The sequence below is a fragment of the Saimiri boliviensis genome, chromosome 9 (assembly GCF_048565385.1).
Source record: "Saimiri boliviensis isolate mSaiBol1 chromosome 9, mSaiBol1.pri, whole genome shotgun sequence".
NCBI lineage: Eukaryota > Metazoa > Chordata > Mammalia > Primates > Cebidae > Saimiri > Saimiri boliviensis.
In genome coordinates this window covers 24,310,759-24,325,516 of record NC_133457.1, presented here as the reverse complement: position 1 = coordinate 24,325,516, position 14,758 = coordinate 24,310,759, and the positions used below count along the sequence as shown (strand labels likewise).

The following is a 14,758-nucleotide window of genomic DNA, read 5'->3' as shown; positions in this document are numbered from 1 at the left end:
AATACTGCTTTACTATTAACCTCAGAATAATTAGACCCCAACATTTTAAACAATGAAATTCCTGTTTTACAGATGAGGAAACTGAGTTAAAAGAAGGTACTTGCCTAAGGGTCACAGTAAGAGCTGGGATTTATACCCAGGACATCTGGTTCCTCAGCCTATGCACTTAATCATATTCTCTACACTTTCTTTCACACACGTTATGCGTAGAGTAAAAATACCTTTCCATATGGTCCCATATTAAAGGAAAGAAATGCATGATAAAGATAGCTAAATAATATCTGTGGGCCTTTTAAGTAAATATGTTTATTTTGAATCCTCATTCCTTAGAAAAAGAAAAATGTGAAAAAAAATGGTTATAAAACAAAGGGACATAACCAGTCTCCATTCCTTCTTGATAAATTATTTCATATGCTGAGGTAAAATTAAATGAGTTTCCATATGTCATACCATTAATCCGCTGCTAAACTTTCCAAGATTTAGTCAGAGGGGTATGCCAGATTAGGTGAGAATATTATCAGACCTATTCTAACTGCCCAGTGCGTTCGCCTTCCTCACTGCCTAACCAATTTATCAAGACAGGAGAATTGCGGTAGAGAAACAGTAATTCGTGCAAAGCCACTGTCCCAGAGACCAGTGTTTTATTATTACTCAAATCAGTCTCCCCGTGTGGGATCAGAGTTTTTAAAGATAATTTGGCAGGTACGGTCTTGGGAAGTGGGGAGTGCTGATTGGTCAGGTTAGAGATAAAATCATAGTGGCGGGGTGGGGGTGGTCAAAGGGAGTTTTTCTTGTTGTCTTTTATTCCTGGGTGGGATGGCAGAACTGGTTGAGCTAGATTATGGGTCTGAGTAGTATCCACTGATCCACCGAGTACAGGGTCTGCAAAATATGTCAAGCACTGATCTTAGGTTTTACAGTAGTGATGTTCTGTAGAGGACCAATTTGGGGAAGTTCAGAGTCTTGGAGCCAGAGTTGCATGACCCCTGAACTGTAATTTCCTAATCCTGTAGCTAATCTGTTAGTCCTACAAAGGCAGACTGGTGGTCTCCAGGTGATAAAGGGGTCTTTTGGGAAAACAAAATTGTTATCAGTTCTGTTTCAGAATCAAACCATGAACTGAATTCCTTCCCAAAAGTTAGTTTGGCCTATGCCCAGGAATGAACAAGGACAGCTTGAAGGTTAGAAGCAAGACGGAATTAGGTCTGATTTCTTTTACTATCATCATTTCCTCAGTTGTAATTTTTCAAAGGTGGTTTCACTATTTCCCATGTTAGATTTTCTTTCATCATAAGGTATTTTGAAATACCAAAACAAGTACTAAGAAAAGCCATATCACATCCTTTAAAATTATCTTTTAAAAAAGAGAAAGTATTTCTCTTATTTTTGCTTACACTGTATATTCTCAAACCACAGAACCATGGAGAAAAGTATAGGACACTGATGTTACTATTACTGAACTAGGTTAAAGTCCAAAGCTAGAAGCTGTCAGAATACTTTATTCCCCAAGCTGGTAAGTCTTCATCCAACTTTTATGGGCTTCAGCTTCCAAATATCTGACAGCAAACAAGCATATTTCTGCAAACTTTCACAATGCTAAACACTCCTAATGAAAATAAGTTGCTTTTCATTTTCTAAGACAGAAGTCTTTCTGGATTGCCAAAATTAAAAATTGCTAGTCCTCTGTTTTGTGCCACCTCCCTAATGATAACCTCACATAAAAGGAAGCTCTATTTTTCTCTTTTCTTTTATCTAATATCATCCCCTTCCCTTTGCTAACATCAGCAATAACTTAAAAAAAAAAGGGGGGGGGGGTTCCTTTGTGGAACTCTTCTAAAATAGATTAGATGGAACTGAATAAACATACACATGCTCTGTCATACTAACTTTTCTCTAAAGAAAATCTCAGAAATCAGTGACGAATAGGTTGCTCAAAAAACTGTCAATATTCACTCGTTTCTCTAAATCATCTAATAGCAAAGGAAGAATTATTTCTCTTCCTCTAACATTAGCTTATATTAGCTAATATAGATGTATCATTATTCACCTTATAAACTTTATATAAACACAGTATTGTAATACAAGCTAATATTAGAGAAAAAATATATAATATTTTAAAAGATGTATTTATATATTAGCTGATATATATAATCTTATATTAACACGGCAATACTTTTAACTCTTAACTTTATTCTGAAATAATTATAGGTGCATAGAAAAAAAATGAATATACAACTGATCCTTGAACAGCATGGATGTTAGGACTCACCACCCACACCACTGAAAATCCACAGATCATCCCCTAAAACTTAACTACTAAGAGCCTACCGTGGACTGGAAGCCTTCACAATAACATAAACAGTCAATTAACACATAGTTTATATGTTATATACTGTATTCCTACAATAAAGCTAGAGAAAAGAACATGTTATTAAGAAAGTCAAGAGAAAATTCATTTACAGTACTGTGTTGTATTTATCAATACTGTAAGTTGACATCATCTGTTTACAAGGTGAATCATCTGAAATGGTGGACACAGCTGCAAACCTCAATCTACAGTACACATCAAGCAACTCAATGTTTTCTTGTCACGATTTTTCTCTGCTTCTTAGGAGCACTTTCAGCATTACTAGTGGCATTTCATAGGGGTCGCATGGTGTTAAAGTTTACAGTATTGCACTGAACACAATGAAAAATAGGCAAGAACCAAGAGAGATCATCACTTTTTACTGGGATAAGCAATTTACCAGAGAAATGAGCTGCTCATGCAGAGATGATTAGAGTCACATGGCATTTTAACTGGATACTCCCAACATGAGCTCATTACAATAGCAACAGGAAGTAACTACAATTATTATAATACTACAGTGTCACTACAGTTAATTTTATGAAGTTATGACTGAATACTACATTTTTACATCTGTTTACATTTCTGGGAAGGTGAATGTACAAGATGTGTTTGTCTGTGTAAGTTTTGATAAATGTTAACTTTCTATAATACATTTGTACATATTATACGGTAGTAAAGGTAAAATAGACTAGCATACATTTTATGCATCCATGCCATCTCTTTTTCTTAATTTTTTTGATATTCCTAGGCTACATGATTTGTCTGTTTTTTCAAATTGTTGCAAATCTTCAAAATATTTTCCAATATATTTACTGAAAAAATTCCACCTACAAGTGAACCCTCACAGTTCAAACCCATGTTGTTCAAGGGTCAACTGGGAAGTCTCCCCCAATGGTAACATCTCAGATAACATAGTACAAGATCAAAACTAGGAAATGGACACTGCCACAAGCCAATATCTAAAGTAAGAGGCTGCCCAGCCTGAAGCAAGACTGAGAACACTTGGAGTTGTCTTCTTAGCCTCCCCAATCCCTCCTTATATATTAGTCTGTTTTCATACTGCTCTAAAGAACTATCTGAGACTGGGTAATTTATGAAGAGAAGAGGTTTAATTGATTCGCAGTTCCACAGGCTTAATAGGAAGCATCACTGGAAGGCCTCAGGAAACTTACAATCATGGCAGAAGACAAATGGAAAGCAAGCACCTTCTTCACATGGTGGCAGGAGAGGAGGAGACGGGAAGTGCCAAACACTGATGTCCATCAGATCTCATGAGAACTCACTTACTATCACAAGAACAGCATAGGGAAAACCATCACCCCATGATCCAATCACCTCCCACCATGTCCCTCCCCCAACATTGGGAATTACAATTCAACATGAGATTTGGGTGGAGACACAGAGTCAAACCATACTACTCCTCCACCTCAAGACACCTTCCAGAGTACTATTAAAACCAGTAAAACCTGTACTGTGTAGAAATGATGTATGGGGATTCACTAAAGATAAGTTTTGTACACACTCAAGAAAACAGTAGCAGAAAAGTCAGGCTACTTTAAAGGAATCTATAAGGGTACATCTACTCTCATCTGAACTTTAACCCTAGTAGGTGTTTGGGGAAAGAGGGTTGCCCTAATTCTACAATCAGACCAACTATTACCCATCAGAAGTTGCACAGTGAAATGAATTGTAAAGATGTAGAAAGTATCAGTTAGCTATTGCCAATAAAGCTGCATAAGAAACCACCCCAAAACTCGGTGGCTTAAAATAATAATCATTTATTCTCATATTTATGGGTTTGAGTTGGTTGGGGTAACACTGCTTCAAAAGTTCCATCCTGAGTCCTGTTGGGGAGGCAGAGACTACCCAGAAATGTTTTTCCAGTGGTGATGGTAGAAGGACAATAACACAAGTGCAAATAAGCATCTCTGTTCCCTGACAAAGATGAAATACTCTCAAGAACAATACTTTAATCCACAACTATTTATTTTTCCCTGACTATGAGTATCAGACCATTTCCTATAAAGAAAGCAAGAGGAAAAACATGACTACGGAGGGCAAAGAGTAAGGGGTAAAGGTAACAAACCCAAATAAACTTTTGCTCCATCACAAATTTACCTAGGGTCAAAGTCTATCTATTACCACAAAAGGCAAAATGCCAAAATAGGAACTCTACCATTAGAATGTGGACTTTTTAAGGACTCTCTTGGAGACAAAGAAGAAGACATTCCAGGCTATTCAGTATCATCATCTTAGAAACCTAGTAATATTCCATGGAGACTTCTACAGCACTCTTAGTATATAACACTCTTGAATCCAGATGTACACAGATTTATCTTGTCCTTTGCTAGTCAGCCCATCAGCATTATTCTGGTCTAAATCTATAAACACAGGAAAACTACCCAACATATTTTCTAGTTCTTGAATATTCCCCAGTAGTTTTTCTTCTCTGTATAGGTCATTTGTGGTTCTCTGTTCATATGATTATTTATAAATAGCATACGTGACATTACATACAATAAAGTTACCTGGAGGAAGAAAATAATTTACTGTGTGTTAAAACTGAACAGTCTGTGCTAATACCACAGTATCAGACTTCTGTGGTTGACTAATTAGCGCTACTCATATAAAATTTAACAACGTATAAGATTAGATGCAGATTTGGCTTCTATAAAAAAAATGAAGTCTTGACCAATACAAACAACTCCCTTTACAAGTTATATTTACCACACTTCCAAAGCCTTAAAATTTTGCTTGACTTCTTGCCTCATGAATGGACTCTCAAAGAATTAAAGCAAATCAATATCCAACCAAGAAGACCACTCATTTTTCAAAATGTAGCTCAAAATCAGAGTGTACTAACTACAAACTTGAGGACCTATGCATTGTGCTGTATTTATGCTACCCTAAAGAAATACATAGCCTAGTTGGAGACAAAGTCACATACATGTAAAAATGGTAATAACTCATGAAGTTTATAAAAACTAACCATGTAGGACAGATGGTAACTGCTATAAAAGTTCAACGAACAGATCACTATAGACTGAGCTTCACCTGCATGGAGCCTAGAAAATATTAAAAGAGAAAACATGCCAAACATCAAGAACAGTAAGATTATAAAAGAGACAGTATCATAAACTACATCACATGGTAGGTACAACCTTTCTGAAAAGGATTTTTCTATGTACTGAGATTCATGTATGCTCTTTGACACAGTAAATTCATTCTTACATATATGTTCTGAGAAAAAGAATGATAAATGAAACAGATTTTTATAGGAAAAAAAAAAAAGAAAGAAAAAACCTGGAAATGCCCAGTCACAAAAATTGTTAATTCAGTGTTGGTATGTCGGAGTATCAATTGTCTAATGTCACAACAATGCTCTGTATCAATCATAAATCCTCTTTCCTCCAGATATTGAGGGTTAAAAAAAAAAAAGAAAGAAAAAAAATCATAAATCCTCAGGGGCATACAAGTTTACTGTTCATGGGGTAAGTTAGGGTTTGGCTAGGCAGCCCTACTCTTAGCTGTGCTTGCTCACATGTCTGAGGGTTAGCTGGCTTCAGGTATGGCAACCTGGGTTTGTTCTTCCTCTCTAACAGATTCAACTAAGCATGTTCTCAAAGCAGTGGCAGAAGACCAAGAGAAAATATGCAAGCTAAGGCTGAGGCTCAGAACCTGCACCTCATTCTAATCTCTACAGCCCAGAATAAAAGCAAAAGGGCACTACAAAGTGACATCAGAAAAAACAATCTGGTGGTGCATCTCAAAAAACTAGAAAAGCAAGAGCAAACCAAACCAAGAATTAGTAGAAGAAAAGAACAAAGATCAGAGCAGAAATAAATGAAATTGAAATAAAATACAAAAGATCAACAAAATAAAAGGTTGGTTTTTCTGAAAAAATAAACAAAACTGGTAACATTTTAGTCAGACTAACTAAGAAAAAAAGAAAACAGACCCAAATAAATAAAATCAGAGATGAAAAAGGAAACATTACAACAAATACTGCAGAAATTAAAAGGATCATGAGAGACTATTAGGAGCAAGTATATGCCAATAAATGGGAAAACCTAGAAGAAATGGATAAATTCCTAGACACATAAAACCTAGTAAGACTGAACCATGAATAAATCCAAAATGTGAACAGAGCAATAAAAAATAACAAGATCAAAGCCACAAAGTCTCCCAGCAAAGAAAAGCCTGGGACCTGATGGCTTCACTGCAGAATTTTAGCAAACATTTAAGGAAGAGCTAATACCAATCCTACTCAAATTCTTCTAAAAAATAAAGAAGGAGGGAACACTTCCAAACTCATCCTATGAGGCCATTATTACTCTATTAACCAGGCACATATTAAAAAAAACAAACAAACAAAAAACAAAACCTATAGGCCAATATCACTGATGAATATTTAAGTACAAACCCTCAACAAAATACTAGCAAACAAAATACAACAACATATAAAAAGGCCATTCATCATGACCAACTGGAATTTATCCCAGGGCTGCAAATAGTTCAACATATGCAAATCAATCAACATGATATACCATATCAACAGAATGAAACACAAAAAAAAAATAACGATAATTTCAATTGATGCTAAAACAAGCATTTGATAAAACTCAACATCTGTTCCGGATAAAAACCCCAACAAAACTGAGTATAGAAAGAACAAACCTCAACATAATAAAGTCGTATATGGTAGACTCACAGCTAGTACCATGCTGAATGGGAAAAAAACTGAAAGCCTTTCCTCTAAGATCTGAAATACTACAAAGATGCTCACTTTCACCACTCTTATTCATCATAGTACTGGAAGTCCTAGCTAGAGAAATCAGGCAAGAGAAAGCAATAAAGGACATCCAAGCTGGAAAGAAATAAGTCAAATTATTCTTGCTTGCCAGTGATAGGATCTTTTAATTAGAAAACCTGAAGACCACCAAAAAAACTATTAGAACTGATAAACAAATTCAGTAAAGTTGTGTAATACAAAATCAACATATAAAAATCAGTAGCATTTCTATATGCCAACAATAAACAATCTGAAAAGGAAATCAATGAAGTAATTTCATTTACAATAGCTACAAATAAAATTAAATAGCTAGGAATTTTAAAAAGTGAAGATCTCTACAACGAAAACTATAAAACATTGATGTTCAAAATTGAAGAGGACACAAAAAAATAGAAAGATATCCCATGTTAATGAATTAAAAGACTCAATATTGTTAAAATGTCCATACTACCCAAAGTAATTTACAGATTCAATGCAATCCCTATCAAAGTATCAATGGCATTCTTCACAGAAATGGAAAAATAAAATCCTAAAATGTAAATGAAACCACAAAAGACCCAGAACAGCCAAAGCTATCTGAAGCAAAAAGAAGAAAACTGGAGGAATCCCATTACCTGACTTTAAATTATACTACAAAGGTATAATAACCAAAACAGCCTGGTACTGGCATAGAAACAGACACAGACCAATAGAACTGAATAGAGAGCCCAGAAACAAATCCATACATCCCCCGTGAGCTCATTTTTGACAAAGGTGCCAAGTACATACATTGTGGAAAGGACAGTCTCTTCCAATAAACTGTACTGGGAAAACTGGATTATCAATATGCAGAAGAATGAAACTAGACCCATCTCCTACCACATAAAAAAATTTTTAAAAATGAATTAAAGACTTAAATCTAAGATCTCAAACTATGAAACTAACAAGAGAAAACACTGGAGAATCTATCTCCAGGATGTTGGTCTGAGCAAGGATTTCTTGAGTATACCCTAAAAAAACAGGTAACCAAAGCAAAATTGGACAAATAAGATCACATAAAATTAAAAAGATTCTGCACAACAAAGGAAACAATCAACAAAGTGAGGACATAACCCACAGAATGGGAGAACTTACTTGCAAACTATCCATCTGATAAGGAATTAATAACCAGAATACATAAGGAGCTCAAACAACTCTATAGGAAAAAATCTAATAATCCAATCAAAACATGAGCAAAGATTTGAATAGACATTTCTCAATATACATTTCATATACAAATGACAAGCAGGTGAAAAGGTGCTCAACATCATTATCAGAGAAATGCAAATCAAAACTACAATGAGATATCATCTCACTCCAGTAAAACTATAAAGACAGTTAAATGATTAGCAGTTGCTAAGAGTTAGGGTTCAGGATGAACAGGGGAAGCACAGGTCATTTTTAGGACAGTAAAATTCTGTACAACACTATAATGCAGATACAAGACATTACCAATCTGTCAAAACCCTAGAAATTTACAACACAAAAAGTAAATTTAACAAAATCATTTAGGTCAGGTGATCCCAGGAAGAAAGGCAGACTACGATAAGACTAACTCTTTCACAAGTATATGAAATAATTGCACTAAAGGGAATGGGGAAAAGGTGCTGACTGAAGTAACTCTGGAAATTAGTACAGTTGGTAATACTAAGGGCAAAAGGGAACTGCACATAAAGCATTTATGGTAGTTAATAAAGTTGTTTTTTACAGGGTGCAGGTTAGTAATTCTTGTACTACAATACTTGTATACCAAAATTTAATAAGTAAATGGATGGCAGATGATGGAAATCAGGTGTTGGAGTGGGAGTACACAGATAAACAAGGATAAGAAGCTAGACTGATCCAAGCAGTAATTAATTAGAATTGGAGACATCAGTATGACTTCACGTTTACTTTAATGTAAATATATTTGGTTACATATAGAAGCATTTACAAATACATATAAATATATAGGTTAGTAAAACAGCATTTTTAAAAATTCTGTTAACTAAGAGGAACTAAATGAAATGACCCCTCAGTAGCAGCAAGCATACCTGGCACCTAGATGTTGGTTTCTAAAACCATTCTCCAATTAAAAAAAAAAAGAGAAAGCTCCTTGCAAAAATGACCAATTATAGGGCAATAAATATACAGCTTATAGTACCAGAATGTAAGAAAATGCTCAACATACACACACACCATAAGACAATGATGGGGGTTTGTCAAGGACCATACCCCCAAAAGAGACAACTGAAAGAGTTCCCAATGGCCAAAGCTAGAACAATTCAAAAAACAAAATAATTAAAATAGTATCAGATTATAACACAAAGTATAAAATAAATATTCATGACTCTATGTGACTACACATGATTGAAATAATTAGTAAATCACAAAGAGACAATCTCCCATCCAGGAGAATTCCAAATAATTTATGTAGATACCCCATGGTTAAGGAGGGGCAGTATAACTCACCACCTCTTTGGTGTGGGCTGTGCAGAGTGACTTCCTTACAAAGTTTACAGTACGGAAAGGGGGGAAAAGAGTAACTTTACAGTGGAGAAATCTGACAAGCACTACCTCAGTCAGGTGATCAAGGTCAACATCAACAGTGAGAAATCATGCCGATAGTAAGCACCACTGAAATTACGTCATGAAAATGGTACTTTGCCTCTCTTGTTTTTCTCCCAATAAACTATAACTCATCTTATCTTGAGAAAACATCAAATTCCGACAGCAGAGCATCCTATAAAATATCTGAGCAGTATTCCTCAAAACTGTTAAGATCATCAAAAAAAAGGAAACCTAAGAAACTGCCACTACCAAGAGGAGCATAAGGAAACATGACAACTAAATGTTGGATGGGGCCCTGGAAAAGAAAATTAGATAACTAAGGAACTCTAAATATACATATTTTAGTTAATAATAATGTATCAATATTGGCTCATTAATTACAACAAAGGTATAATTATATTTTATATCATGCTGATATAAAACGTTAATAGGGAAAACCAGGCATGAGAATATGGGAATTCCCTATACTGTTTTCTCAACTTTTCTGTAAGTGTAAAATTAAATAGAAAATAAAGTGTGTTAAAAAACAAAAATATCAAAATGTTAACAGTGACAAAATGTTAACAGTGAATCCCTGTGATAGGTTATAGGTAATTTCTAGTTTTGTCTTTATGGTTCCCTATACCATATCAATTTTCTAGAACAAACTCTATGACTCTATGCTGCTCTAAAATGTGTATACATACAGAATGAAACAATTAACAAGTCATTTCTCAACTTTTTAACAAGTCATTTCTCAACTTCTTTAAATACTAAACACTGAAACTGTTTATAATAAATTTTAAAAGCAGATACTACTGAATTACAATTTGTTGCATACTGACTATGCTAAGAATTTTAGCAATCTTTACATAGTGAACAGTACTATGCCCTTTTTAAAGAACTAAAGAAATAGATATTCAGAAAGTTTCATAGCTAATAAGTGACAGGTAAGATGATTCCAAAACATTTTCATTTTCATCATACAGCCTCCCAAGAATTGTCTAGCACTTAATAAACTAGTTCTAGTACATATTTTATCTTAAAGTGCTTCACAACAATGCTGTAAAGCAGGTGATAAAGACCGTATTTATGTTAAACTGTCAGAAGGAAAATGTGTGACAGGCAGCACTGCAGTGCTGACTCCAACAAAAACAAAATAAAACTGTCATCAGTTAAAACAATACAAACAACATTGCTACAGAAACATAGCAGCTGCCCAACCTATTCCAAACAACCTTTAATTACTAGAGAACTTGTTTTGTCAGACTACACCATGAATCATGTCTCTTCCCTAGACAATAAGGCAGTTTTCAAAATATATCAAGTCAATCAACTAAAATTGAATTTTCTTACATTATTTTGAAGTACAGAAAGATACCTAGACTGATTTCTTGCCGTCATCATGGTTCACTACCCCCCACTGATCAAGTTATTTCAGCATGTGACAGAACTGATAAGCAGAGAACACATTAACACTGACATCAGTGTTTTTTTATAAAGCCATTTCATGATTCCTTAAATCACAGATGACTCAACTCAAACTGCCCTATTTTTAAGTATATTGGCTCCTCATGATGCAAAATAAGCTAAGAGCAGATTACATGAGGCCTGAACAAGAAAAATTCAAATCCTGCCCAAAGGCTTTTATCAGCATCCATGAACAAAATCAAATACAGAGAAGCACCTGTCAAAAGGATGTAAAGACCTGGCTTGAAGGAGTACCCATTGGCCAATTCTGGAACAATATTAACATCAAAATAAAAAACAAGAAAACAACCAATCTGCTATGGACTGGATGTTTATGTTGCCCCAAAATTGGTATGCTGACACTCTAATCTCTAATGTGATGGCATTAGGAGGTGGGTCATTAAGAGGTAATTAACTAGGTCATGAAAGTGGAGCCCTTATTGATGGGCTTAGTGCTCTTACAAAGGGATGAGAGATTCTACAGAGCTCTCCCTCTGCTATGTGAGAAGATGGCAAGAAATAGCCACATATGTACAAACCACAAAGAGGGCTCTCACCAGAATCTGACCATACTAGCTAGCACCCTGATCTCAGACTTCCTAGCCTCCAGAACTGTGAAAAAAATGTTTGCTTTTTTATTAAGTTACCTAGTCTATGGTATTCTGTTACAGCAACACCAACTAAAACACACCCAATTCTTAAAAATAGATGAAAGATTTGAACAGCTGTTTTACTGACAAAAAGATACACATAACAAATAAGCACATGAAAAGGTGTTCAGCATTATTGGCCAGTATGGAAATGCAAATTAAAATCATAAAAAGGCAACGCCATCCACCTATCTGGATGGCTTCTTTTTTAAACTGACACCACCAAAAAATGACAAGGAAGAAGAGTAAGTGAAACTCCCATACACTGCTGGTGAGAAAGCACAGTGGCACAAGCCACTTTGGAAAACAGTTTGGCAGGTTTTTACAAAGTTAAATATACACTTAACTATAGGAGCCAACAATCCCACTCCTAGTTATTTACCCACGTAAAATAAAAACCAGTACAGAAATGTTCATAGCAGCTTTACTCCTAATTAGCAAAAACTAGAAACTCAAACATACCTTAACATAGGAATGGATAAACTGTGGTATATATTTACACACACACACACATGCAATCATATCTTAACATAGGAATGGATAAACTGTGGTATATATTTACACACACACACACAAACACACATAAATGCAATATTACTCAAAAATAAAAAGGAACCCACTTTGATTTACACATCACCTTACATGAATCACAAGTGCACCATGCTGAGTGAAAGAAACCAAACTTAAAAGGCTACATACTGTATGATTTCATATATATATATTTTGGAAAGAGCAACTATGAAGTCAGAGAACAGATCGGAAGCTGCCAGGGGTTAAGGATGGAAGGATTAAAAAAAAATAAAAATAAAAATAAACCATGGAATTTTTTGGGGGTGGATGTGATAGAACTGTTCTATAATTGGACTGTAGTAATTAAATGATCTATGTGTTAAAAATCATAGATTTGTACATCAAAAAGACATTTCACTGTCTGTACACTGAAAATATTTTTTAAAAATTAAGTAAAAACAATTGCAAAGGGCTAAATCCTATTCTATTAAAGTAAAAATTCAAGAGTCCACAATGACATGGAAAAACAAATGAGTAAGTAAACATACGAAAAAACAGCTCTTCCTTGTAACAGAAAACCAACAAATAACCAAGTTTGGGAACATCTGGACTAATCAACAGCACACGCTTCCTGATTCTATGCATTGAGAATTTGGAATCACTCCTGGCATAGTCCTACCAAAAGGACATTAACCTAAAATTAATCATGAAAAAGCATCAGACAAACCCAAATTGAGGTCACTCTACAAAACAACTGGCTTGGACTCTTCAAAAATGTCAATTACATAAAACATTACACTCAGAACTGGTCCAGATTAAAGAAGACTGAAGAGATATGAGAACCTAATACAACACACAATCTTAGATTTACTATTTTTATTAAGGACTTTATTGGGATAACTGACATCTCAATATGGTCTATCAATTAGATATCAGTTTTGTGTCAATTTTCTGATAGTGATCACTATACTGTAATTCAAGAATTCCTTGTTTTTTGGGTGGGGGAACGCTGAAATATTTAGAGGATAAAGATGCATCATGTCTGCATTTTGCTCTTAAATGGTTTAGGAAAAAACAATTAGTGAGAAGGGGAAAGCAAGCAAATGAGGTAAAATGTTTACATTTGGCAAATATGGGCAAATGGTATCCAGGAATTCTTGTAACTTTTCTGTAATTCTGAAATTATGGATAATTAAAAATGTTTTTTAATTTTTAATTAAAAAATTTAAAAAACATTTTAACATTCCCTGGGCTGGAAATAACATACCTAGTTATGCAAGGACTGACTCAATGTGAACGCATTTACTAAAATTAAAGGGTCTAGGAAAACTCTGGTACTAAGCACTGACCAGGGAGGCATCTCCTGGTAAACAGCCCAGAGCTTCTGGGTTATACTGTAGCAAGGAATTAGCTTGATGCTGTTCAACATCTCAATTACACAAGCAACTCTACCCCTCAACTTTTCTTGCTCATCAGTGACTTTATTGGGGGTGTGGCGGGGACAGAGTCTCACTCTGTCACCTATGCTGGAGTGCAGTGGTGAGATCTTGACTCACTGCATCCTCCACCTCCTGGGTTCAAATGATTCTCCTGCCTTAGCCTTCCAAGTAGCTGGGACTACAGGTGCACACTACCACGCCCAGCTAATTTTTGTAACTTTAAGAGATGGGGCTTTGGCCAGACTGGTCTTGAACTCCTGGCCTCAAGTGATCCACCCTCCTTGGCCTCCCAAAGTGCTGGGTTTACAGGAGTGAGCTACTGTGCCTGGCCCATCAGTGACTTTTGATGCTAAATCAGCAGCTTCAAGTGCAGATCTGGCTACGAAAAAATAATGATCATACTGACTTGTAAATTAGTTGTATTTATAAATTGGTTATAAATCATGTTCTTCTACATTTGATTAATAACAGCCTTCCCAAGTCATAACAACTTTGGGACACAATTAAGAATACTGGGGGACCCACAAGTCTCTTGAGTATGGGAACCATACTATGGTATGGTAAATTTATAAAGGTTATTTAACTTTGTGCAAGCGCTTGGATGACAGTGTTTCTCTCAGCTACATTCATCTGCCTTGTCACATCCTTCAACCAAGAAGTTTCAATACTTACAGCGCATCAAAATGAGTAAGACTAAATAAATAAGATTAAATACGGTTAGTGGGAAACTACATTTCTCAGTGGGAAAATTATACAAGTACTTAAATAACATTAACAATTCTACTTTGGAAAATTGCCTAAGATACTTTCTCATATAAATACGACACCGATGCAACCATTTCAAAGACATGGAAAAAGGCAAGAATGGTTTTATTTTCATGCTTTAAAATATCTTGACATAGAAGAGGTAAACACAGACCACCAGTGAGAACTTGCTTTTGTCAAGCTTACCTTTGAAGAACTAGGACAAGCCATTCCTACTAGGCCACCATCAAAGATA

At 35.2% G+C, this 14,758-nt stretch overlaps 1 protein-coding gene across 6 annotated transcripts in view; it reads right to left on the bottom strand.

Moving 5' to 3' along the window:
* Nucleotides 1-14,758, bottom strand: part of NMD3 (NMD3 ribosome export adaptor) — a 115,716-nt gene that overhangs the window by 72,078 nt on the left and 28,880 nt on the right. The window contains exon 17 of one of the 6 annotated variants that reach the window (XM_074405598.1): nucleotides 1-14,137. The exons of the other annotated variants lie outside the window; for them this stretch is intronic. Coding sequence (XP_074261699.1) covers nucleotides 14,022-14,137 — 116 coding nt within the window. The 3' untranslated portion in view covers nucleotides 1-14,021. The remainder of the gene's footprint in view (nucleotides 14,138-14,758) is intronic. 6 annotated transcript variants of the gene reach the window in all.